Source organism: Dermochelys coriacea, chromosome 8, assembly GCF_009764565.3.
Source record: "Dermochelys coriacea isolate rDerCor1 chromosome 8, rDerCor1.pri.v4, whole genome shotgun sequence".
NCBI classification, from domain to species: Eukaryota; Metazoa; Chordata; order Testudines; family Dermochelyidae; genus Dermochelys; species Dermochelys coriacea.
In genome coordinates, this window is record NC_050075.1 from 12,248,294 (window position 1) to 12,274,892 (window position 26,599).

General features: G+C 41.6%; 1 protein-coding gene across 7 annotated transcripts; it reads right to left on the bottom strand.

Moving 5' to 3' along the window:
* Positions 1-582: 582 nt before the first annotated feature.
* Positions 583-25,456, bottom strand: C8H5orf24 (chromosome 8 C5orf24 homolog). Of its 7 annotated transcripts, none has more exons than XM_043520539.1 (5): positions 25,275-25,456; positions 16,457-16,547; positions 10,979-11,409; positions 807-978; positions 583-710 (listed from the first exon to the last, which is right to left on the bottom strand). In XM_043520539.1, exons 3-4 carry the CDS (start codon positions 11,403-11,405, stop codon positions 830-832), a joined length of 576 nt encoding a protein of 191 aa, XP_043376474.1. In that variant the 5' UTR covers positions 11,406-11,409; positions 16,457-16,547; positions 25,275-25,456; the 3' UTR covers positions 583-710; positions 807-829. The 7 variants fall into 7 exon arrangements, with proteins under 7 accessions (XP_043376474.1, XP_043376475.1, XP_038268975.1 ...); XM_043520540.1 differs by lacking the exon at positions 25,275-25,456 and adding an exon at positions 25,225-25,243 and having other exon boundaries at positions 16,457-16,544; XM_038413047.2 differs by lacking the exons at positions 583-710; positions 807-978 and adding an exon at positions 6,613-9,075 and having other exon boundaries at positions 16,457-16,544; positions 25,284-25,447.
* Positions 25,457-26,599: the final 1,143 nt, after the last annotated feature.

Sequence of the window (26,599 nt, forward strand, 5' to 3'; positions counted from 1 at the left end):
TGCTTCATTGTAGCACAATATCACAGTGCTAGACTCCAGCGGTGATGAGTGAAAATAGCAGGGAATATTGTTTACAAACTTCCCAGCATGGTAGATATCAGGCCTCCCCCTTGAGCTATGGGAACTCAAGCCATAATTGCCTTTGGCCTTCCAAAGCTGAAATGCTGGCTTTAGTGGAGCACTAGCACAAATTTATTTGCCATCCTGATCAGACACAGTAGATGATTCAAGCACACAAAGCCAGCCAGAGGTAGGTTAGTAGAGCCAACCAGTTACAGCCTGCTTTTTAAAATTCTATAAAGGAGGAACAGACAAGCATATGCTGCAAATTGAGCATGTGACTCCTCTTTTAGCAGACCATCAAACCAGCAGTAAAGAGAAACTTGGTAATTTTCCTTTTTAGGAGAGTGGGGGAAAGGGGGGAAAAGGGGTGGTATTCTGGCCAGAAAGTCACCCCCATTTGGGTTGAGTGTAAAGATGAAATTAAGGATTAGCTGCTAACCGAGTCCTCCAGTGACAAAGTAGCATTTGGACACCTTCCTTCACTCCTATTTCCATTGTTCCTTAAAATTATCAGCAGCATACACAAGGTGGGAAAAAAGAAACTTGTTTATTAATGTTAACAAGAATACAGGCACAAATAAGGACAAGGAATACAGATTACAAGAATGAACTATGTCCACCATATCAAAGCAGGCAAAAGATTGTGTAAAAAGAAAAGGAGGACTTGTGGCACCTTAGAGACTAAAATTTATTTGAGCATAAGCTTTCGTGAGCTACAGCTCACTTCATCGGATGCATTGTGTGTGCATATAAATGAATGCAGATGTCAAAAAAATATATTAAATAGAAATGAGACCTTGTCTTTATCAACTCCTATAGCTATCAGACATTTTACCAACCATCTCTTACCTAATTTTGTTTCACGTAGGCAGTCTGAGTTTGGGAATTTTTCCACTTCCCATCCTTTAATCCTCCCTGAAAAAGAGAGGAGCATGTAAAGAATCCAGCCTGGAGTAGATTATCCAGGAAACCATATTTCTTCCTTATCACCTTGGTGAATTTTAGATAAGGAAAGTGTGATTTCCAGCCTAACAGCTATTTCTTTCCCATACCTGGTTGAACGTGGGTTCCAGCCCTGACCTCTCACCCATCAGATACCAGCTTTTTCAAATAACTGCTGCTCTGCTTGGCATCAGATGTCTGTCCCCAGTTATTTATATTGCAACCCCTCAAAGTAACCATTTAGATGTGTTGCTGAAATGGTATGAATTTCATCCCAGTGGAATTCTCTTCCTTCACAACAGAAGAGACAGGAGCTGTGCGTATATGTGAATTTACACATACTGTACACAAGAGAATGGGATAGTAATCTGTATTGTGAACCAAAACAAAATATTCCCCTGAGAGGAGTTGGTATTCAGCACATATCCTATACAAGTCAGGAAAAATATATTGCCCCAGTCTATGCATATGTTTTTGGCAAGGCTGTTATGAAAGTCGCCTAACAATTCCAATTATAAGACCCTGTTTTCAAGTGCTTATAACTTTGCCAAGCTTAAACCATTTGAGCTGAAAGTTTGCATGCTGGGTGTCAGCCTCAAGCTGATTATTAATTATTATTACATTTCAGCTAAACTGGTCCAGCCATTTCCCTGAATGAGGCTAGAAAAAATTACATTGGTTTGCTCACATTCAAAAATTCTGGCAACCTTTTCTTTGAAAAGCTTTGGCACCCCCACGCTTTGGAGCAGGAACTTGAAATTCGTCAACGGGGTAGCCTTAGTGTCAAGGATAAGCCTTTTGTCATTCCCTGTGAAAATCTGCTGAAATCCATCCAAATTACAAGCTTTAACAAATCAGTTTATATACCATGGGTGGGCAAACTTTTTGGCCTGAGGGCCACATTTGGGAATAGAAATTGCATGGTGGGCCATGAAAGCTCACAAAATTGGAGTTGAGGTGCGGGAAGGGGTGAGGGCTCTGGTTGGGGGTGCAGACTCCAGGGTGGGGCCAGAAATGAGGAGTTTAGGGTGCGGGAGGGGGCTCCAGGGTGGGGCTGGGGATGAGGAGTTTGGGGTGTAGGAGGGTGCTCTGGGCTGGTACCAAGGGCTTCAGAGGAAGGGAGGGAGGTGGATCAGGGCTAGAGCAGGAGTGCGGGAAGGGGTGCAGGCTCCAGATGGGGGTGGGGGCTCTGGGGTGGGGCTGGGGATAAGAGGTTTGGGGTGCAGGAGGGTGCTTTAGGCTGGAATCAAGGGGTTTGGAGGGCAGGAGGGGGATCAGGGCTGGGGCAGGGGCACAGGAGGGGCTCAGGAGTGCAAGCTCCCAGTGGCTCTTACCTCAGGTGGCTCCCGGAAGCAGTGCATGTCCCCTCTCCAGCTCCTACGCAGAGGCACAGCCAAGGGGCTCTGCACACTGCCCCATCCACAGGCACCACCCCAGCAGCTCCCACTGGAGTGCCGGAGGGGGCCATTAGAGTGCACAGGAGACTGAGCAGGGCAGTGCAGCCTCCAACCTTGCTCCCCAGCTGGAGCGCCAGAGCGGGGCAAGTCCCAGACCACGTTCCCCAGCAAGCACTCGTGGGCCAACTTAAAATGGCTCGCAGGCCAGATCCAGCCCACGGGCCATAGTTTGCCACCCCGTTATATACACTCTATAGAGACTTTGATTTTAGAGCCAAATTCTCCAAAGCTTCTGTCCACACTGGGCATCTCCAGAAGCTGGGAATGGATCACTTGCTGATTATCTGTTCTGTTCATTCCCTCCAAAGCACCTGGCATTGGCGGCTGTTGGAAGACAGGATACTGGGCTAGATGGATCTTTGGTTTGACCTAGTATGGGCCTTCTTATTTAGGGGCTGAGCAAGACTCTCTCTGCAATTGCAGTTCTGGGCTGCTGTGGGTCATGCCAGGTCTTGGCACCTGAGTAGGGAGACACTCTCTCCTGTTCTCTCAATGACACCCTGCACCCCCATCTTTGCTGGGCCTGGGCAGGAGCAAAGAGAAAGCTGACTGATTTGAACGCAGAGGGAACAAGAGCCATGAGGAGGAGGAGTGGGGAGAAGATTAGATTGGGACAAAAAATGGTAGAAAGACTGGGACTGCAGGTTGGTGCGGGGGGGGAGAGGAGAAATGGGGCTGGGATTGGGGAGGAAATCGGGGGGGGGCTGGACATGAAAACTGAGAGCAGGGAGGGAGGAGAGATTGGATGAGGAGTGGGAATGCGGGAGACTGGGACAGAGAATAAGTTGGGCAGAGGGGGGCAAGGAGACAGATCTGAAAGAAATGAGGGGGAGAACTTAATTTATTGTAATGTAATAGTTAAAACAATAAGGTCAAAATTAAATATTTCAGAATATTTAATTTGGCAAAAAAAATCTACTTTCAGATTCCAATTTTTAGTCCTGAATAAGAATGAAACGAAATTTAGAAATCTCTATTTCTATGGGAAGGAAATTTTGTTTTTTCGACAACTCTAGTTCCAATCCTGCTAAGGACCCATGTCAATATGATACCACCTAATGGAATGTGAGAGTTTTTTCTGTTTGCTCTTTTAAAAACTTAGAAAATTACTCACATACAAACCTACATTAAAAGAACAATACTCTATTAAGGTTGCAAAGTCAAGCACTCAATCTTAAGTGTGGCATTTCCTTACTTTTGTCTGTGCAACTTTAAATTCAGCCCCCTTGTGCTTATGCATTATGACAGTCTAATTACACAGGCAATTTTAAATCTGACACTTCCTAATTTTTGAGTGCTTGATTTTACAATTCTAATACTGTTGTTTTAATGTAGTTGTGTGTGTAATTATCTAAACATAGTATTAATATAGAAAATACTTGAAACAGAGAGCACCAACCTATACATTGTTTACTATGCACATCACAAAGGACTAAATAATAAAACTCATTTTCACCATTACAGAAAGTTCTATTCAATAATTAGAACAGGCTTTCGTGGTATGCAAGGTAAATATACCATAAGGATCTGAGTCAAATCTTTATAACTGTTTTGACATAACACTTAGTAGTTCTACAAGGCTTTTCATCTTCAAAGTGCTTTAAAATAATGAATTAGTCCCTCCAGCACCCCTTCAAGGTAGGCACGTAATTTTACTTCATGTTTATAGACGGCTAAATGAGGCAGACCTATTCCAAGGCCAGAGAGAGAATCTGGGCCAAAGCCACATTTAGAATTTAGGAGCTTCCTGGCTGCCAGTCCTATGTGCTTAGACTATGCCAGGCTCTCAAATATAAAACAATATTCAACCATAGGCAGAGATCCTAGTAAAAAACAAGCAAAGCAACGAAGCAAGCCAGCCAAGCCTAGCCTTTATTTCTCACAATATAGCTTTAATGCTAGCTTTTGGAACATTCTTAATTTTGGTCTCAATGTGAAAGGCGACTCTGCCTAGCCACCATCTCACCATGTTTAACATTTATTATTTCCATAAACTCACTTGAAATTATTTGTATTGCAGTACTACCTAGTGGCCCAGGTCAGGCATCAGGGCTCCATTGGGCTTCATACTGCACAAAAGCATAAAAAACAGCCCTGCCTCACAGAAAAGCTTGGTATCTCACCAAGTAAATAATGTCTTTCTTAAAACAAAAGGACAGTCACCATTTAGAAAACTCTCCCAAGATGCCCTACTTGTTTAACAGCCATCCAAACACTGCTGTGAGCAGTGTCAAAAAACTGACAATCCTGGAGTCTCTCAGCATGAATAAATCATAATGTGGTTCTGTCGTCAGTGACTCTGCACCTGGCATACACTGCATATTGAGGGAGCAGACTGCTTTGCAATTCTTATTGTTCAATTCATTATGTGGCAGAGAGAACACAATAGCCATGTGAGTGGTAAAGTAGCTCCCAGCACAGCTAAAAAGTCTGTATTGTTGTGCGATATAATTTATGAATGACTTTGTATTGTATACTTAAGGTCTTATGGAAAATTAACTGAGTTACTCATTTTCCCGTAAGAACTGCGTCTGAGAACTGATCTATACAATAAGATGTGGTAGACTGCCTGGAGTCTGACTCGCTCTGTTCTAAATATATCCAATCGCCTTGAAAGCCAGGGCACTTAGAACGACGAGACCAGTTTAAGTCAATCAAAACTGGCATTGGATCGCTTTTCTGAGTAAAAGCCACTATACTCCTTTGCATAGTCACAAGCTATAGTTTCTAAAATGATCCATCCCTATCCACATTTAGTGTTCTTAGAGTACTTATGACAGAATAAAGTATTTAGACTGCCTACACTCCATTTGTCCCCAAAGTGCAGCTGCTTGGATAAGTATAGTCCTTCTTACTCCATAATTACTGACACCATAGGAGCAACACAGGTTTTTGGTATTTTTCTAAAGGGTTTTCCTAACAATGCAATTACCCACACTGGAATATAGCCAGGACACAGGAATGAACACACCACTCCTGCAAAAACTGTCATATTTAATGACTGGGACAGAAGGTTGGAATACTCCATCTTACACTCAAAGAGGATGGCTTTGCTTCTCTAACTTTATAACCATTCATGAGACTAACAGATTTCACCTGCCTACAAATATTTAATAGTCTTCTTCCTTACATTTGACTTTCAAATGATTTTTTCAGTGCAATATACACACTACGAACATTGGTATACCCACCACTTACTATTCCTTCCCCTTCCTTTGTATCTGTAAAGACCACATAATCTATTGTTTGTTTAAAACAGGCAAATATTTCAGTGCTATGGTTTTGGTTTTTTGTGAGAGTTTTAAATCTAATCTCAGAAGCCTAAAACTAATGAATACCACACAAAACAAACTGGTACATGCAGCGCAACTCATGAGCAACTCTAAAATAACAACTTGTCATTCACATGCAGTGAAGAAAGGGAAAAATCAAAAAGGAAGTACAATGGAAGTTTGCATAGTGTTGTTTATACTATTGTTTATAACAAAGCTTTTAATCTATTTATGTACTTATATGACACCCCGACTCATGACTGTCATATTTAAGCATCAACATAAGGATAATTTCAAAGTTATGAAAACTACCTTGGCTACATTTTCCATTCAATAATAAAAGTTGCCATTTCTCTATTTTCTGATAACTTGCAATAAAAGTGGTTTTTTGTTTTTTTTTTTGTTAGGCCCACAAATCTGCTGGCCTTGCTTATAAAGAACACTTGCCCATTTATCACTAACAAATACAAGCATCAGTTTAGCAAATCCTGTACCGAAGAAAAAAATTAAGTCATATGGTGACATCCCTGTGGGGGTGAGGAGGAGGGGGGAGAAATCTGATGTAGTTAGAGATCTTTCCTCTCTCTCTCGCTCTCTTTAAAAAGAACTGAAAATATATAATGTAGGGGGTAAAAGGAAAATAAGAACGGATTTAAAATATAATCCATATAATAAATGGCATAACATTTGCAGTGTCAAATTTAGGTCACTTGAAAACATGAATGAAGTAAAGCAGAAGGAAAAGCAGCATCCCTACATTCACAAGAGATCAATCAATCTAAGGCCTTATTGAAAAGTAGCTCACAATACTGCCCACTCCATCTTCTTTAGAAAGAGAACAACCAAGTTTCAGAATGGTGTAAAACAAGAATAAAATATTTGGTTTTAATGTATTGACTTTATTAATAAATATACATCCATATGGTGATGTAAATACAGATCATGAAGACTACTCCATTCCCATACACATAATTGCACATGAGTAGCTCAAGTTCATGGACATAAAAACAAACAGCATCTAAACAGGCTTTTTACAGCAGAGAACAGGGTGCTGATATTAGTTATTTATTGGGTAATTGACTCCTCCAAAATAACCTGTGGGAAAAGCAAACTGAAAGATTAAGGAATTAAAGTGGTCCAAATTACTACATGATACGCAAAAACTTCCTAACAATTTATCACATCATTATACTTTGCAAAAATTTGAAAACATAGATTTACCTACATGGGGAAAATAATCACTAGAAAAAGGCTCTAGTGTGTCCACTAGAGTTCAAAAACATATTTAAGCAATTTTAAAATATATGTATTCTAATAATAAAGGGAACAAACTTTTGTGATCAGAAATGAAGTTTGCAGTTCCAAGTTTTTATGATTATGATCAACTGCTTTGTATTTTTAATTTTCTGTTGGAATAGCATTAAACTTTACTGTACATGTAATACAAAGAACAGCAGAATCACAGCTAAAGTAACCTTCAGAAAAATAACCTTGAATTGCTCTGCCTTTTAAAGCTCTTCAAAATGGAAAAAAAAAGTGAAGTTCTGATCTCAATTACTTTATATGTTGCAGATAAAGGTAATTCTTTCCCCAAACTTATCACTCCATTAGCTAGGTTTGGTTTTGTCCTGACTGAATCCAAAGAAAACTTCTAGACAAAATGAAAATGTATTATTTCAGAACAAAAAGATGTTTAATGGGTCTTGATATATGAAGTTCTGTGTAATTAAAAGCAAATACAATGTATAAAGAATGTGTTGTTTTAATGACAGAGCTAACAGTTGATATTTAAAAATTCCACTTTAGTATTAAAAGTTAGCCACCTTTTGAAAGATATTTTTTCCTGCCAATATGTGCTGCTAGCATTCTGAAAATGTACAGTGCAAAACTTCAAAAATAGTAGCAAAATTATTGAATTCTAAAGTTTATGTAATTTTAATTAGAAATTGAATAGCAGTTACGGGATGTATTTTAAACAGTGGCCTTTGAGTTGTCTCCCTATTACTTAGGTTTCACTTATGTATAAATACGACATTAGAAATGGGATATTTAAAAAAAAAAAGCATTAAAAAACACAAACTTGACATATAGATCGTTTTTCTCAACAGTGTTAATACATAACAGTAACCCTATCTTATGAAGAGCAGAATTGTTGTACATAATATAAAATTAGCGATTTACCTTACAAATAATGTTTTCATACTATAGTGGAAAAGGCCAGTTTTCCCATTGATAACATCAAAGTATAGGCATTAACATGCTGTTTCAGTGTTTGTCATGACAACAGACAGTGTTACAAAAAAAGCACAATATATTTTGTAGGTTATATATAATAGGAAAAGCAAATCATTTGAAGATTCCATTCATATTTCACTTTGACTTCTTGACTTCTCTCTCTCTTTCTCCCACAGCATGGCACCAGTAAACTGCAGTTATGGATAAAATAAACCAGAATGAAGAAGTGCCCAGCATTGCACTTTCTGGTCTCATTGCCAAACCCAAGGTACCAAGTGGCCCTTTACAGATGCCATGAACACATTTTTCTACTTTAGTTCATCCTTTCACAATTGACAATGTTCATTCTTTTTACTGGGATTATATTTCATCTGATATTAATAAACACTATAATGAATATAAATTGTTTAGATGATTTCATTATTTCATCCACATACTTGAATACAAAATTCATTATTCTAGTAGAACAGTAATACATCTGCATTATCTCCTGACACACGGCACAGCACCATTGAGTAGATGCACAAGTGAGCAATGAAACAGGGGTGAACAGGATAAACAGAAGGAGGTAAGAAGTGGTGTTATGCAAAGGTACATTGGTGACATGCAACGTGTTCCTTGCCAGCGAGGTGTGAAACTCCTGTAGTTATTACATTCAGCTGAAGAAGACTGCTTTCCAGGAAGAGTTCAGGAAAGGGCTTAAAGCAGTCTTTTGTTGAAAAAATCATCTGATAAAACAGCCAATATAACACATATCCTGAGGGTGAATTAGCTCACGTTAGCTTTTTGCGTGTATCAGAAGTTACACCATTCTGAGAAAAATTACTAAGAGTGTCATATTTTTCAGTTTGTTGAGGAACAGAAAGTGTAAGTTGACTTTATAGCTTCAGCATGGAGAAACTATATTTTAGTAGCAGTTTAGCTGCCATTAGTTTACACATTGACTAAGGAGCCATCCAGTATTGTTGAGGTTCATTGTCTTACTTGCCAGTGCATACATAGTCCCCCAATCACAATTCAACACACCTATTGTAAAGTACAGCATAAAGTCCAGCTCATTATGTGTTAGGCATCACTGGAACACCTGAAGGCTTGCTGCTTTTTTCCTGATAAAAAAGGTACGAAACATGACATCTGTTTCTTAACTTGTCATTACTGAAATCAGAGTTCTCATCAAAATTACAGCAAGCCAGACTTTATCTTACAACAAAAAGTATTGGTATTGTTCATTTTCAACAAAAGCTATAATTAACCTGAAAGATTTCTGTTCCCAAAAATCTGCAAACATTATACAACTCCCACTGGTATTTGAAGCTACAAATTCAGTATAATTTTAAACTATATTTTAAACAATTATGTAAACTTTCTTTCAGAATTAAAAGCTTTAACTCAAGCAAGAGATATTTAGAATAAATATAACAATATGCAATATTGAGGAATGTTATTTTCTAAGTATAAGTGGGTGTGTGCATATTACACACACATGCACACGCGCACTTTTTTAAACCAAACACACAGTTGAAAATGGAACTGGTTAGATGCAGGAAAGGACTCAGTTTGAGTCAGAAAAATATATTTATAGTTAAACAGTGTTTCAACTTGCATGCATAGATTAATTCCTATGAAATGCTTTCTATCTGGGGTCTAGCAATTTGGTAAACTGCCTCCTGTTTGAACCCGCTATACAGTTTGCTATTATGAATCATGAAAATATTATCCTTTGGTAGATATATAAGCTTCCATAACTTAAATATAATATAAATGTTAAACAATGGGATAACTGTATTCCTGGAAAAACTAAATCTGAAAAGCTAGCAACAGTGTAAAAACGTTTAATCTATAAACACACTAAATTAGTACTTTAAAACTTACTAACTGCTGCCATCAAAGCACATACTGTGAAGGCAAAAAAACAGCTTATATAGCTATTTACAGATTTAAGAACATACTGTTTAATATTACTGTCTAATCAATTTGTTACTAGAATTAACAGTACTTATTTTGTAGTTATTTATAAAATATATCAGATTTTTAATTAATTTGCAGTTTGTTATATGCACTCTCAAGCATTTTTAAAATTATATAGCAGAATCCTGTAAGTAGCAGAACTACAAGATCTGCCACCACCTAAAGGCAAATTAGCTCATGTTTATAAGGCGCTTTTGAAGATGTAAAGCGCTGCATAAATGTTTATCATTATTATTACACATTTTCAAAAAATATTTTTGGAACATCAGTGAGACCTGACAATGCTACAGTAGAGCAAATAAAAACTGCCTGAAATTAGCACTTTAAAAAAAATATAGTTTTTAAAGTTTCAAAATATTTATGAACAATTGAGGTCTGTATCAGTTCTAGCAAAAGCGGAAAATTTAGTTTGCTCTCTATCCCACCTATACAAAAAAACCCACAGGCATTTCAAAACTAACAGAATTCTTACTTGTAAAATAGTCCAGAATTGTTTGTTTTGTTTCATCAATTATAAATTCTTCTGGACAAGATCTTTATTATGGCCTAGCCTCACTTCATAGCCAACAGCCAAATAATGTTTTCATGCTTATTTCAATTTCTTGGTGCATAATCACACAATTAAATTTTCCAGAAGTAACTGTGAAGCTCAGGATATGAATATTACTTTAAAGAAACACACAAGGGCATAATTTAAGAGTTTACTTATAAACCTATGTAAAAAACAAAGCCATACCTATGCCCTTTCACGTTACATTAAAAATTAGTGGATTGCACGCTGGACATATGAACAAAAAATAAAATTTGGAAAGCCAAAGTTATAGAAATATTACATAAAAATGTGAGAAACATGCCAAGACTCAGCATTTCCTCATTAATCCTTTTATCTAATTCCTCTCTTTCACTCATTGGGTTGTTTGACTTTGCTACTAGTTTCACCAGCAGCATGTACTCCTCTGTTATGCACCATAGGATAGGGAAAAGCTGCACTGCCACAAGTATAACTTAGATTTGCAAGCCGTGATAGAGCTTTAATGCTACCTGGAGGTCTGCCTGGGCTGACTTTGTATCCTGCAGCTTTAGTTGTACCCAAGGGTCTGCCTGGACTTGTTTTAAATCCAGCTGCTTTGGTGGTCCCAAGAGGTCGACCTGTGCTGGTTCGGTACCCCGCTGATTTTGTGGTCCCCGATGGCCTTCCACGTTTACCAGATCGGTTGAGGTTTTTCTTTTTCTTTAGTTCATCTTTTGTCTCTATATTCCTGACACTGGTGGCCTGCAAGTGTGTTTCATTTAACGTGTCTTGTCTCTGGCATGCAATTGGTTTGTGGCTGACTGTGTGGCTGTATTTGCTTTGCTGTGTAGAATACAAGTCAAACTGATCAGTGGATCTCACATTGTCTTCGTTAAGGCAAGAACTCTTGCCAGTCCCACAGAAAGCTGCATTACTGCTGGCAACAGGATGCATCATTTTTCTACCAAAAATAAAAGACAAATATGTATAAATAAATAACATGACATCATTTAACCAAAAACATTCTCTTTTCCAACAGCTATGAAGGTTCCCTAAAATTACCCTGAACTGGCTGGAATGCAAATCACTTAGGGAAACAAGATGTCTATTAACAGATTCAAAAAAAATCAAAAGGTAGCATGATATCTAAAAAAAAAAAAAAACTTTCAAACACATAAAATGATGTAAGTACATCAACAATAAAATTTAAAATGATCTGGGCTTGAAATAGCCTCTCACCCACAGTGGAAGCTTTCCTGGGTGAATCTAAGCTTTTGTTTGGGGAAAACAATTCTAGCCACTTAGTTGCATCAATAACCTATCAAATGAAAAGCAATACAGCGTCATCTTCCTGATTCAGCCGACGGCTCCCAGTGCTTCTGCTGCTGCTTCTAAGTTTTCCATAACTGCTGCAGCGTGAAATTAACAATCAATTTCACTACTGCTATCCATAACTTTGTGAACAACATAAAAATTGATAAGAATCCAGTCAATTTAATTTTGCTGCAAGTTAAGAAAGCTACAAACAGCAGCTGAGGTAAGTACTTAAACTATTCACAGGCAAGAACTACCCTAAAACAAAGGATGTCAGCAAGTAGATTAGCAGAGACACTCTCTCCCTTCTTCCACTCCATTACCACTATCAAAGCAGGCAGATGACTCTGGAACAGCAAGGGGAAACCAACAGAGAAAAATATCACTCTCTCAATTCATTCAGGGAGCTTGAAGGATGTTGGAGCTTAAATTTATCCAACATGTACTAAGCTTGAGCTAACACCCTGCTAAAATGAATGTGGTCAGCTCACATCTCTCTCAAAGTCATGGTTTAAATTGGTTCCCTTTCAAACAGAGTTGGATGACACTTCAAAGTTTTTTTTTCCACAACCAGAAGTAACTGTAAGCAGTAGGTGCTCAGCACCTCTGAAAATCAGGCCAACACCTGCCACTAACTATTCCATCCAAGTACACCTTAAGCTACCTTTCACAGCATCAAGAAAAATATTGGCACTTGAGAAATAAATAAAACTTGCACAGCTATACTTGGCATAGCTATTACATCTAAAAGCATCAAATTCACGCACACAAATTAAGAATTGAAACAAATAAAGCACACAATACGTAAGGTTCAAGAACTTCCAGAGAGAACTGTTATACAGAAGTCACCCAGTCAACCACGTCTTTCCTAAAGAGTAATGTGTAGATAAACACATTCATTTTAACATCTTTAAACAGTGACTTGAATTTTAAAATTAGTAATTTTGTTACTGTACCCCAGATACATTATTGTAAGGTGCATGGAACTTGCACTGACATTAATGAGAGCTCCTTGTGTGCTGCAAAGGGAAAATATTCCCTATAACCATTAAAGAGCTGTTCATGGCTCATGGAAAACTCTTAAATATTCTAGTTGAACAAGTCTGCAAATATACCCTATTTTACATGCCATCTTTCCATATGCTTTATAACATTCATGTGAAACAACATTTTCTTACCAAAAGACATAGGACCAAATCTGCTTTGCATCAAACCACTAACAAAATCTGATGGGATAGAGCTGCCATAATCAGTCACGAGAGGATCAAGTCACTACAGAAGTAACAGCTCCTACACCATTATCCGTTTGTGCCCTAGCTGCTGATGTAAGGGGCATGGCTAGGACACCCTTAGACATCACTGATGATCAGCTGCAGCTTCAGCTTGGGGCTGTTGGCAGCCAATGTACCCTTTAAGTTGTTTTAACTTAGGCCTGGGAACCAGACCAGCACATAGTCACAGATAGAGGGAGTGCAATGGTCACATTAGCACACAGCCTATGCTGTGTAGTTCCTAAGCCATAGCTGATGATCTGGCACAGAATCTTTTGTTTATGAGATCCCAGTGGGTCACTTTGAAATTATAGTACTAACAGAAGTACAGATCCTGCATAGGACTCCATCAGCACAGACCCCTGTAATATTGCAGAGTAGCACTGACTTCAACAGTGGGAATTTTTTTTTATTTATTTCCCTCATATAAACAAGGTTTTAGATGAGTAGCTAGTGACATTTTTAGATGAACGCCAAATCTAGCTCTCACCATCTCCAGTAATGCCAATTCTATAACCTTCTTTGGCAGCTTCTCCCATTTCTGAACAGTGCATCTAGTGATGCCAATTTTTCCTAAAATATTCTCTGGTGTAGCCCATCACCTCTTGTTCTGTCCTTGGCGATGGAAAATAATTGATTCCCATCATTTTTAGTACATCCCTTTAGTTATACTTAGGCAGCAAGCAGGTCTCTTTCTCTAAACCGAACATGCTTCATAGTCTTATTTTTCCAAAGCTTTTATTATGTGTGCTTCTTTCCTCTGACCTTTCTTCAGTTTAACTCATCTTTTATTAAAACTTGATATCCCAAAATGAATGCACTGTGCCCCAACTCAGACTTAACCTGTGACTGGAACGGAACAGTTATCTTTATCTCACCGACACTACTAAACACATGCCCAATACCCATATTAATAAAAAATTCTGAGTAGTCTCTAATCAGCTATGTAGCTGGCTGAACAGTACAAAAAAGTATTTGTTAAATAAATGAATCTTTTTTCCATTATAAAACCCATTTTTCAGCAGTTAACAAAACAGCCATAAACATTTGATCCAAGCAGAAACATGGAATGCAAGGCCTCAGCCAAAGAGTGACAATTGATCATTTTTAACAATTTATTTTACTGGCTTTTAAAGGTACAAGGAGACCAAAGAAAAATATGTCTTACAGACTCATATGTATTTGCACAAATCCCCATCAATACTGCAAAGCAATTGTGGCCTGTTATGTCAATAATCTGCAAATTAAGGGTTTATAGAATCCTGTACCTTTATGATGTACTGTAACAACTTCTTACATATCACATTAATAATTCACACATTAAAAGGAGTGACACTTATGGTTCCAGAGATTTGCTTCAGATTTAAATCAAACCAGCAGAAGAAAGTAATATCACAGCCAAACCTTCAGAATAGCTTCATAGGATAAAATCACCAAAAAGTTTATCAGCACCTTTTGTCTGCACATGACTTCAGTGCACTCTAATCCTAATTCATGTACAAAAAAGTATGCACCTATGATGTTCCAAATGGGTTGTCTGTTGCCCAGCTGGTAGCACCCCTTTAAGGCCATGTCTACAACTGAGAATTGATCTATTTCTAACGGAGATAAGCATGAAATGTTCAGTATATTCATATTAGCCAAGCTTATTTATATTTTGAATCACTGTAGTTTTGCCTCACTTCCACACTAGCACCATTTTACCCCTTTTCTGTTGTAATGCCTTCTAGATTCCTATCATGCAGATCCCAGCACAAATCTCAAGAGCAATGGATCCTGGGAGATTAGAAAAGGCCACCAGTGCACTCTTGGACAGCAGTGGGAGGACAATTTGAACCATTTTAGCACTGTCTACACAGAAGCTAAATTTTTACAGGCTGAAACCATTCAGACTAAGACAATATATAACCGTGCTGGAAGCAAATCTAATCCAAACACTATCTGGAATACACAAACTATTTGGAGTACATGTACATAGTCATGAAGTGCCTTACAAGCATGACAAGGAGACCACAGTTTTCAGCATGGCAAATTTCTCCAGTGTATACTAGGTCAGTAGGCCTTTATGTTAAATATAGGGAAAAAAGAAATATAATGAATGGCTTAGTGTAGCCAAACTTAAATAGTATCACACAGTTGCTTGCAGGGTCTATTTACTGGCAGAAAGAGTTCACAACAATACAAAAGTTGTGTCTCTTTTTCCAGGGCTGACATCTCTCCCCAGCCACCACTCTCCTTCAGAGGGCATAGCATTCATAGCAGTTGTAATCAGTTCCAGTTGGGGCATTTCCTGCTTCCTAATGCCTGCATTAACCCCTTTCTTACTTCTAAGGTGCATGGGTATATAAACCTTATCACAGTGCATGTGTAAATATGTGAACATGATTTTACATGTGCAATAATTAAATATAGATGCAGTAATAATGTAGTTCAGCACATGTATTGAATGGTTGTTAAAACACAGATTCTCTGTGCACTATAATTCAGATTTGTTGAGCTCCATATGGTGGAGCAGTCATGAAACCATAGTTAAGGTTGCATTACAATTTCAGTTTCAAAGTAAGAATACCTAGTAATCCTGTGTTGTTTAGAAAAGGACAAAAAATATAAGATACAATTTGGGAAGGGCACGCATTTTTAGTGTGGTAATAACAGGTAAGTAGTCAAGTGTCTGTAAAAAGCAGTCAAAAATCTTCCGATTTTAACACGGTTTCACCTCTCTTTCGACTCTTCAATATAGTTTACATTACAGAATTTCCTGAGATTTCTCATGATACTTAATGCATGCATGAGGGTTCTGCAAATTCTCCTTTTGTGTCGCCAAGTTGTATTAGTGTAATGGAAAAATATAACAAACAGCAAGTAAGCACACCATGCATACGATGCTAGATTTGTAAATGTTGATATAATATCTGAGAACATTATCAGAGTATCAAATCAACATTTTTCCTTCAATGTCTCATTTAAACATTGGCACACAGGCTCTAGCTTTCAGGAGGAGCTCATGGCTCTCCAGTCTGCATTAATGGCCCAGTCACAGAGAAAATTGGCTTCAGCTGAGCAAGAGCAATGTCACACAGGGAATCAGACAGAATGACAGAACAGACACAACGATGCACAAGGGAGGCAGTCAGAGAGAGCATTGCCAGGCAAATAACCACCACCCCAAATTCCTAGCACTATTTTCCTCCTATTCAGGATCTACAATCCCCTGCCATCTGCATCCCCTCTCCACACAGGGAACAACAAGGAGCCTTGCCATGGCTTCCAACATCCACCTCCCCAGCCACTCCAACACTACAGCAGGGAGTTCTCACCCGCAAATATATACCACTAACATGTAAAATGCTGCAACTTCATCTTTGTGTACATACTTGCACTTACTTCTGACAAGTGATAAAATTCTCTAGAGACAAATGTTACCTGTCTATAATTGATGATGTCAGAATTGACACATGAGGAGCAAAGCGTAGATCAGAGAGTGTTTCAGAGTTCTTGAAAAAGGGGGAGTCTGAAAAAAGGTGAGACAATCCAGTTAAAAACAGATGACAGGGATGTTTTTGGAATGCTTATTATTCTCTCTGTATCAATCCGTTTTTTCATCATGCTATGAAAAATTCAAGTCATAGTAAAGTTTACATTCTTTGTTTTTATTTGTGCCATTTTCAATGAGATTTTTACAAAATAAAAAAGTGTTCAGCTGAAAGCTTTAATGAAATCTTAATTATGTTATCATGACCATCTCTAGCATAACTCTACTGAGATCTGAGTCAGAAGTTCACCTTACAGTGGGAATTACAAGAATGTTTTCTGTTTGTTGCATGTCTGTCCACAGAGTGGAAGTGACTTTGTTAGCAGAAGAATGTAGAGTATGAGTGAGTACTGGTCTACACACAAATTTGTATTGGTTTAGCAAAAGGTGTGATTTAAAACCCATTCAGTTAAACCCATGGAATTGTGTGTGTCGACACTCTTAAATCAATGTAAACCTGGCTGCTATTGGTTTATCTTAGACCTATAAGTTTAGATGAGCAAGGTAAACCAATATAACCAGTTGTAAACCAATATCAGTGCATCCTCACAAGAGTTTGAACTAATTTAATTAAACTGGCTTTTAAACCAATCTAACTTAAACCAGTGCAGCTTCTGTGTATAAACAAGCCATAAGAACAGTTAATATGAGAGATGGGTATTGTGGTAATGAAAAAATATTACTTTAGCTACTCATTTCCCTGCTTTTAGAGGTGTGTGTTGGTGTCAATTAAAAAACTTTTCGTACAGTGATAGTCAAACAGTGAAAGCAACGGCATGACTACAGCTGGATCTTAGGAAGTCTTATCCAGTCCAAAGAAGAGGGGGTAGCCATGTAAATGGCCGAGACACCTCCAAGAAGAGCATGGATTGGGCAATAGTCCATGATGTGTCTGACAGTTTGCATCTCACCACAGTCGCAGTTTGGTAATTCCCTTGCTTTCTATTTATGGAGTAAGTATGTGCATCTTCCATGTTAGACGTGGGAAAGAGAAGCTTGGCACTTGCACAGCTGGGTCGTCGATTAGATTTTTGTTTGGTACATCAGCAGCCACCCAGGCTTTAGACCACCTTCTGAGAACATCCTTATCTTCCATAAGGAGTGCTGTGTCAGAAGACCAGAAAGGTTTTCTTGATTTTTGTCAGTGGCGAGGGGGTGTTAAAAATTATAACTGGTTGTAAACAAAAGGGTTTTTATGGTAATTTCTTTTTTTTTAAAATAGGTGTTGCTGCAGCAGAAGGAAGAGAACAACAGGCCAAAGGATTTGGAAAAAGAGGGACGGGTGGCCTAGGGACCTCCTCTATAGCGGAGCATGGGAGCTCTACCAGTGCTACACAGGAGTCAAGGAATAAGATCTTCTTCCCTGGAACTTGCAAGGCATTTCTGATGGGGACGCCTATGAATCTTGGGGACAGTAGCAGGTCCGAGCAGGAAAAGATAAACCCTTAATGGCAACCTCAATAATGTTAAAGAAGATTAACTTTCCAAATACTCTGAATGTTTAACAGTAAAATGTGCTGATCTGTTATTATAAAGCATAAAATCATAGAAATGTAGGGCTGGAAGGGCTCTCAAAAAGTAATCCCATCCAGCTACCTGCAGTGAGACAAAAAAACAAAAACTCCTACACCATCCCTAACAGATGTTTGTCCAACCTGTTTTTAAAAACTTCCAGTGATGGGGATTATACAACCTCGCTCTGAAGTCTATTCCCAAGCTTAACTATCCTTATAGTTGAAAAGATTTTTCCTAATAGCTAACCTAAATCTTCTATACTTCTTATCCTACCTTCAGAGGACATGGAGAACAATTGATCACTCTTCTCTTTATAACAGCCATTAACATATTTGAATACTATCATGTCTCCTCTCAGTCTTCTTTTCTCAAGACTATACATGCCCAGTTGTTTTAACCTTTTTTAATAGGTCAGGTTTTCTAAATTTTGTATCATTTTTGTTGCTCTCCTCTGGATTCTCTCCCACTTATCCACATCTTGCCTAGAACTAGACACAGTACTCCAGCTGATGTGTCACCAGTGCCAAGCAGAGGGGGACAATTACCTCCAGTATCTTACATACAACACTCCTGTTAATACATCCCAGAATATTATTTTTTGCAACTGCATCAGATTGTTGACTAATAATCTATTTGTAATCCACTATAACCCCACATCCTTTTCAGCAGTACTGCCACTTAGTCAATTATTCCCCATTCTGTAGTTATGCATTTGGTTTTTCCTTCTTAAATGAAGCATTTGTATTAATCTATTTAAGAGTAGCTTAGTGGTTTGAGCATTGGCCTGCTAAACCTAGGGTTGTGAGTTCAGTCCTTGAGGGGGCCATTTAGAGATTGGGGCAAAAAAATTGGGAACTGTGCCTGCTTTGAGCAGGGGGTTGGACTAGATGATCTCCTGAGGTCCCTTCCAACTCAGATATTCTATGATTCTAATATTTATTGAATTTCATCTTGTTGAATTCAGACCAATTCTTCAATTTGTCAAAGTCATTTTGAATTCTAATACTTGCAACCCCTTCCAACTCGTTGTCTTCTGCAAATTTTATAAGCATATTCTCAGCTCCATTATCCAAGTCATTAATTAAAATGGTCCACACCCAGGACCAACCCTTGAGGGACCCCACTAGATACACCCTCCACGCATGACAACAAACCATTGATAACTATTCTTTGAGTATGGTCTTTCAATCAGTCGGGCACCCACCATTTAATAATTTCATCTACACCATATTTTCCTAGTTTTCTATGGACATGTGAATGTCATGTGGGACTGTGTCAAAAGCCTTACTAAAATCAAGATATATCACATTTACTGCTTCCCCTTATCCACTAGGCCAGCAACTTTGTCAACGAAGGAAATTAGATTGATTTGGCATGATTTGTTCTTGACAAATCAATGCTGGCTATTCCTTATCACCCTATCATCCTCCATGTGCTTACAAATTGATGGTCTAATAATTTGAGGTTGTCACTAAGGTTTTGAATTAGAATGCAAGTTTGATAAAGTTGGGTACATATTGCTTTTTGGGATCTGCTGGAGAAGGAAGTGAAAGCCTTATGGAGTGTTACCAACTGTGACCCAGGAATCTCTTAGTAGTGACAGGCAGAGGGCACAGGGGTGCAGAGTGTTTTACAGGGATCCCTGAAGGCAGGTTTATGCATAATAATTCATTAAGCATGGCATGTGAGGTCCCTGAGAGCCAGTAGCCCACTGAACATACTAATCACTGCAAAACATAAGTATGCATAATATTTAAAGAGTTGTGTCAGTACTGAAAATTATGTTTTGAAGGCAGGTAACCCAGAGGTGACACATCTCACAGGTTCCTTTTAAGCAGATGGTAACAGACATTTATCTGTGTGTTTGGTCATGTATTAGGCATTATACATCTCTCAATGGATGCCTATTTGCATATTGAGCCAAATGTTAATCAAGAGAGGAAATTTACAGGGAGAAAAACAGCAAGAGTCTTTACAAATAAAGATAATGGACTGTTGGGGTATATTTAGAGGTGGATCCTTCACTGAGGAGGCAAGCTAATAGTGTGTCCATCTTATGAATGGAGGGTGACGGGCAGCCAAGTCTGGCTATAAAATGTTGGAAAGACTTGAGCACTGCTCTATAAGACATGAAAGTATCTAGTTAAATCAGTCTAGGTCATAGAAGGCATATTATGATTTCATTTATATGTAACCATTTTCAAGACTTCCACTTTCTATTACTTAAATCTCTATGTTACTTATTTTCACAATAAATGTGCCTCAGTACTGTATGTTAAGCGGATTGGCGATCTGAGGAATAGCTGGTAAACTGGGGTGTACTGAGAGTGTCCAATGGAACAGGGGCAAGAGACACTAAGTAGATGCCCAGAGGTGGATGGACAGGGTACATCCTTATGAAACCTGAATTATCACAGTTTTTGTTTGTGTTAATATAACCTTATGCTTTAAGCTTAGAGCTACTGGAACCTCTCTTTCATCCCTATGGTCCACCCGACACGATGATGGAAACTGTGCAACACTATGTTTAAATCAGCTCCTCAGTTCAAAGAGACAGAGAGGGTATTTTTAAAGAATAATGCTTGCCAAGCTATGTTACAGACAAACCACTTAGGTTATGTATGCACTCGTGCTGTGTGTTTGATGACCGTTGTCAAACACCATGCCCTCTACCCCTTCCTTAACCATGGGTTAGGCTGCTTTTGAGGACAGGGCCAAAAGATGTTTAACACCAGAGGTGGAAAGCATGAATCACCACTAATAATCAGTTGATCATAATTTCTTGCAATGTGTATTGAACGTGGCTCAACTTATTTACATTAATGGGACAACTATTTCCAACACAGAAAGTGGAGTCCTGTCCACAGTAAGGAGATTTCCCTCTAATGTTAACACCAGTTCAGCTCCACCAGTGGTAACAATATAAAATGGAAGTTTAGTGTTGACTCACAGATGGTGTTTTTAACAATATTGATAAGACCCATTCTGAATAGGTTTACCTGAAGCAGAGTTAAAAATTATGACAATAACTGGCAGCACATCTACACTATGGCTCTCAACACTGTGAACACCATTAGAGTTGAAGTTGTGTTGACAAAAATGGGGCATTTTAAAAAAATGGTCCTAGTGTCTGTCCTTGCTATAATTGTGCTAGAAATAATGTTTAAACATAACTAATCTTATTTTCTGAAATCTCCTGCTACTGAATTACCAGCTCCATTGGTGGCCATCACTGCTATAGAGCTAGTGCAGACTTGGCACCAGCATTATATCATCTTGTCATCTAACCTTGATTAGAGCAAGTCTGCACGATGTGATAATAAAAATGCCAGAAGTCACCAGTGTTCTGTTTGCACTAGTATCCCCAACTGTCGCTACCACTGGTGAAGTTGCAAAAGTGGAAGAGCAAGGTAGAGTGTTTATAAAGTCTAGTGTATACAAGGCCATACCATGGACAGTACTGGTATGGTGCGGAGCGTGAAGCTACAATGTTCTGGAGTGCAGGTTCCCAAATGTGCCACAAATTACTACTGGAGCACATTTTACCTTCAAACTTCCAAAAGAAGTAACACACATACTATATTGTTTTTACTGCTTCCACCAAAGGATACGGACAATGAGAGATACACTGGCAGTACAACATCTATAAAATGAACTATATCCACAAATAAAAGGAACAGTACAAATACCTAAAAAAAGTTAATATCAACTCAGTCTGTACAAATTAACTCTTGTGAAATTAAGACCTTGTTTGTTTTTTAAAACACTAAGTGCTTATTTTTGCAACATGTAAATAAAGCTTTAAAAATAAAGTTTATAAAAAGAAACATTCACCTATCTTGAATATTCCATTGAATTAAATAGGTTTATCTCAATTATGTATCCAGCAAAATAGACGGAGCATAAATAACCAAATATCTAAGTATCTATCTTTTATTCAATACTCCAATAAAGTTCATTCACCTGCAAAAAAAAAACAAAAATAAAAAAACAGCACAACTGTCCAGTTTTTTAATATTAAATTTGAGAAACATGCCTAGTCTGTTAAATGGGTAGAGAGAGAACTTTCACTCACTTTGAGATTTTATTAAAGCAACATATTATAGGTGTTCTGATGACTATATTACCATATAATGTCTCTTTAAAGAAAAGAGAACTGTTGTAACAATTTTTTGGTTTTTTTTGTTTCTGACATTTACATAGCAAATGTATATTTGTAAATTTGTTGCAACTTCCTAAATTAAATATGCACAAACCATCTGTAAATCCTAATCTCCAACACCAGCAAACTTTGCATGTAGTTTTTTGAAATCCTATCAGCATTTCTACAACACACACCACCAAGACACCTAAACATACATGCAAAGTACAGTCTACTTCTGAAGCTAGAGAAGAGTTTCCCAACTGCAGTCATGAAGCATTTCCTGGTGACCCATAGAAAGTAGACTGGTCACATTAGTATGGCTTTTTATTTTGCACTTGCTAAATTATATTTTTAAATCTAAACAAATATTAAATAATTCCTAGTATTGCCCCTCTACATAGACAATTGTTGTAGATGTCACAAGGATGTCAAGACACTGTGAATGACAGGAGAGTTAGTGTGGATGCCTGACTTGGAATAAAGGAGTCAATTTGACTCGCTCTGCACTAAGAAATGCTCTATGAAATTGTTCAGAGGTTCCTGAACCAAAACAAGGTACCACAAATAAATTAGAATTGTGATCCTTGGCTTGATGACACAGCCAGCTACTGCATCCCTTCCTCATACTGAATGGCACTTACACAAATAGCCTCACTGACTTCAGTGGAGCTACTTACTCAAGCACTATGCATAGGATTAAAGGTTGCAGTGGCCCTGCATTACCAAGCCAAGTCATAATTTACCTAGGATAGCATGTGTTAGGTTTAAAGTCCATTTGCTAGGCATATTTAACAATTGCCACTTGGATCCTCACACACACGCACGCACGCACGCCTGAAGAACAATAAAAAAAATAATAAACGGGAGTAAGAGACCCTTTGACCCTTGTATACTGAGGAACCAGTTGTAACATATTCATTTATTTTTTTAATCTTAAACTAATATAGGGTCACACTCCAAAAGCAACTTCTTGCTACTTCTGTATTTTGTGGAGAGTTATAGAGAGCAAAATCATAGTATTATTCCCCTTTAAATATATGCCCAGTGATAAACACATGTAAAATAAACAATCAAGACATAAATATCCACTAGCTAACTGCACTGAAAATGTTATATACTATTAAGTACACACTAAAGGAAATAAATAGGTACTATTTATATGCACTAATGGAAATGTGCATTATTTACATACATTACAATAGTACAGTATATACTAATAAACATGCACAAAAGAAAATGATCAGAGACAATACAGATGAACTCAAATGATGGGATAATGAAAATATGCACTATTCATGTACATTAAACAATATGCCCTAATAAATATGCACTGTTTATATGCATTAAAATTCCATACACTAATTGAACTATGCACTAAATGGAAAGTTCAAAACATGTGAATTAAAAACACTATGAACTAAAGAGAACAAACAGATGATTTCAAGGCACTACAAAGACTCTGTACTACGACAACATGATGTTCAGCTCTCCCTGCTGCTTAGACGCCAGAGAAGTGGGCAACAAACAAAGGGGGAACAGGTTGCACAGCTGCCCCAGTCCTGTGGGCATCTGAGTTGGGATGTTCCTCCTTGCAGTATTTGCAGGGGAAGTTGTCCAGCTGCTACCCCAACCTCCAGGGGAGCTGAGGCTTGCCCAGCTGCCACCTCCCTAGGGCACAGATAGAAGGAGATGGGGAGTAGCCCAGCTCCATCACCTCCCCCTCATGGGCACTGAGATAGATACGTGTTTAGAGGAGTTCCTAGCTCTGTCACCTTGTCGCTGGAGAATTGAGGAAGTAGAATGAGGGGCAACTTTACTCAAGTCTGTCACTTCCCCACATCCCACAGAGAAAGGAGACCTGGGACAGTGGTGTTAACCATGTTGCCCCAGGGCAATAAGGGAGATGGCGGGAGGGCCCCTGCTCGGCCTGCCCCCCCCCGGCGCTCAGGCAGGAGATGGCGGGGGGCCCCTGCTCGCCCCCCCCCGGCGCTCAGGCAGGAGATGGGGGGGGCCCCTGCTCGGCCTGCCCCCCCCCGGCGCTCAGGCAGGAGATGGCGGGGGGCCCCTGCTCGGCCTGCCCCCCCCCGGCGCTCAGGCAGGAGATGGCGGGGGGCCCCTGCTCGGCCTGCCCTCCCCCCGGCGCTCAGGCAGGAGATGGGGGGGCCCCTGCTCGGCCTGCCCCCCCCCCGGCGCTCAGGCAGGAGATGGCGGGGGGGCCCCTGCTCGGCCTGCCCCCCCCCGGCGCTCAGGCAGGAGATGGCGGGGGGCCCCTGCTCGGCCTGCCCCCCCCCCCCCGGCGCTCAGGCAGGAGATGGCGGGGGGGGGCCCCTGCTCGGCCTGCCCCCCCCCCGGCGCTCAGGCAGGAGATGGCGGGGGGCCCCTGCTCGGCCTGCCCCCCCCCCCGGCGCTCAGGCAGGAGATGGCGGGGGGGCCCCTGCTCGGCCTGCCCCCCCCCCCGGCGCTCAGGCAGGAGATGGCGGGGGGGGCCCCTGCTCGGCCTGCCCCCCCCCCGGCACTCAGGCAGGAGATGGCGGGGGGCCCCTGCTCGCCCCCCCCGGCACTCAGGCAGGAGATAGCGGGGGGCCCCTGCTCGCCCCCCCCGGCACTCAGGCAGGAGATGGCGGGGGGCCCCTGCTCGCCCCCCCCGGCACTCAGGCAGGAGATGGCGGGGGGCCCCTGCTCGCCCCCCCCGGCACTCAGGCAGGAGATGGCGGGGGGCCCCTGCTCGCCCCCCCCGGCACTCAGGCAGGAGATGGCGGGGGGCCCCTGCTCGCCCCCCCCGGCACTCAGGCAGGAGATGGCGGGGGGGCCCCTGCTCGGCCTGCCCCCCCCCCCGGCGCTCAGGCAGGAGATGGCGGGGGGGCCCCTGCTCGGCCCCCCCCCCCCGGCGCTCAGGCAGGAGATGGCGGGGGGGTCCTGCTCGGCGCTCAGGCAGGAGATGGGGGGCCCCGCCGGGCCCGGGGAAGGGGCTCCCATCCCTCCGAGTGGGTGTCCGCTGACTGAGGCTCCATCTTGCCCGCCCGCTCGCCACTTCCTCACAGGGCGCGGCCCGGACCTACCCCGATCGCGGCGCCTCCCCTCCTCGGCTCCGGGTGTCGGAGAGGCCCGGATAGGACGAGTCCGTGCGGCCCCCTCCCGCCAGCACACAGCGAGCGGGCCCGGCCGGGCGGCTGCAAGCAGCGGGCGGGGAGCGGCGCTGCGGCGTGCGCGGGCGTGAGGGGAGCCGGACGCGCCCCCGCCAGGCGGGGACGAGCGAGCCTGGCGGGGGGAAGCGGGCGCGCGCTGGGGCGGTTAACGGAAGGCGGGGGCGGGACAAGCGCCGTGGGGAGAGCCTGGGGCCGGGTCAGGGGCAGAGAGACGCAGCTGGTAGACAGGGGACGGGGCGAGACAGTAGATGGGGTAGTAGATGGAGGGAGAAGCAGTGTGGGGATGGGGGAGGGCCTAGAAGGGAAAGGGCGCCGTGGGGAAGTAGATGTGGGGCGGCAGTGGGTATGGGCAGTAGGATGGGAGTATAGATGGAGGGAGGCCCGGGGGGGCAGTGGGAGAGGAGATGTTGGGGGGGAAGCTCTGGGGTCGGGGGTGGGTGATTCAGTGGGGGTGTAGCTGGAGATCCAGGGGGTAGGGGGAGATTCAGTGGGGGGTGTACATGGAGGGAGGCCCGGGGGGGCAGTGGGAGAGGAGATGTTGGGGGGGAAGCTCTGGGGTCGGGGGTGGGTGATTCAGTGGGGGTGTAGCTGGAGATCCAGGGGGCAGGGGGAGATTCAGTGGGGGGTGTACATGGAGGGAGGCCCGGGGGGCAGTGGGAGAGGAGATGTTGGGGGGGAAGCTCTGGGGTCGGGGGTGGGTGATTCAGTGGGGGTGTAGCTGGAGATCCAGGGGGTAGGGGGCGATTCAGTGGGGGGTGTACATGGAGGGAGGCCCGGGGGGGCAGTGGGAGAGGAGATGTTGGGGGGAAGCTCTGGGGTCGGGGGTGGGTGATTCAGTGGGGGTGTAGCTGGAGATCCAGGGGGTAGGGGGCGATTCAGTGGGGGGTGTACATGGAGGGAGGCCCGGGGGGGCAGTGGGAGAGGAGATGTTGGGGGGAAGCTCTGGGGTCGGGGGTGGGTGATTCAGTGGGGGTGTAGCTGGAGATCCAGGGGGTAGGGGGAGATTCAGTGGGGGGTGTACATGGAGGGAGGCCCGGGGGGGCAGTGGGAGAGGAGATGTTGGGGGGGAAGCTCTGGGGTCGGGGTGGGTGATTCAGTGGGGGTGTAGCTGGAGATCCAGGGGGTAGGGAGCGATTCAGTGGGGGGTGTACATGGAGGGAGGCCCGGGGGGGCAGTGGGAGAGGAGATGTTGGGGGGGAAGCTCTGGGGTCGGGGGTGGGTGATTCAGT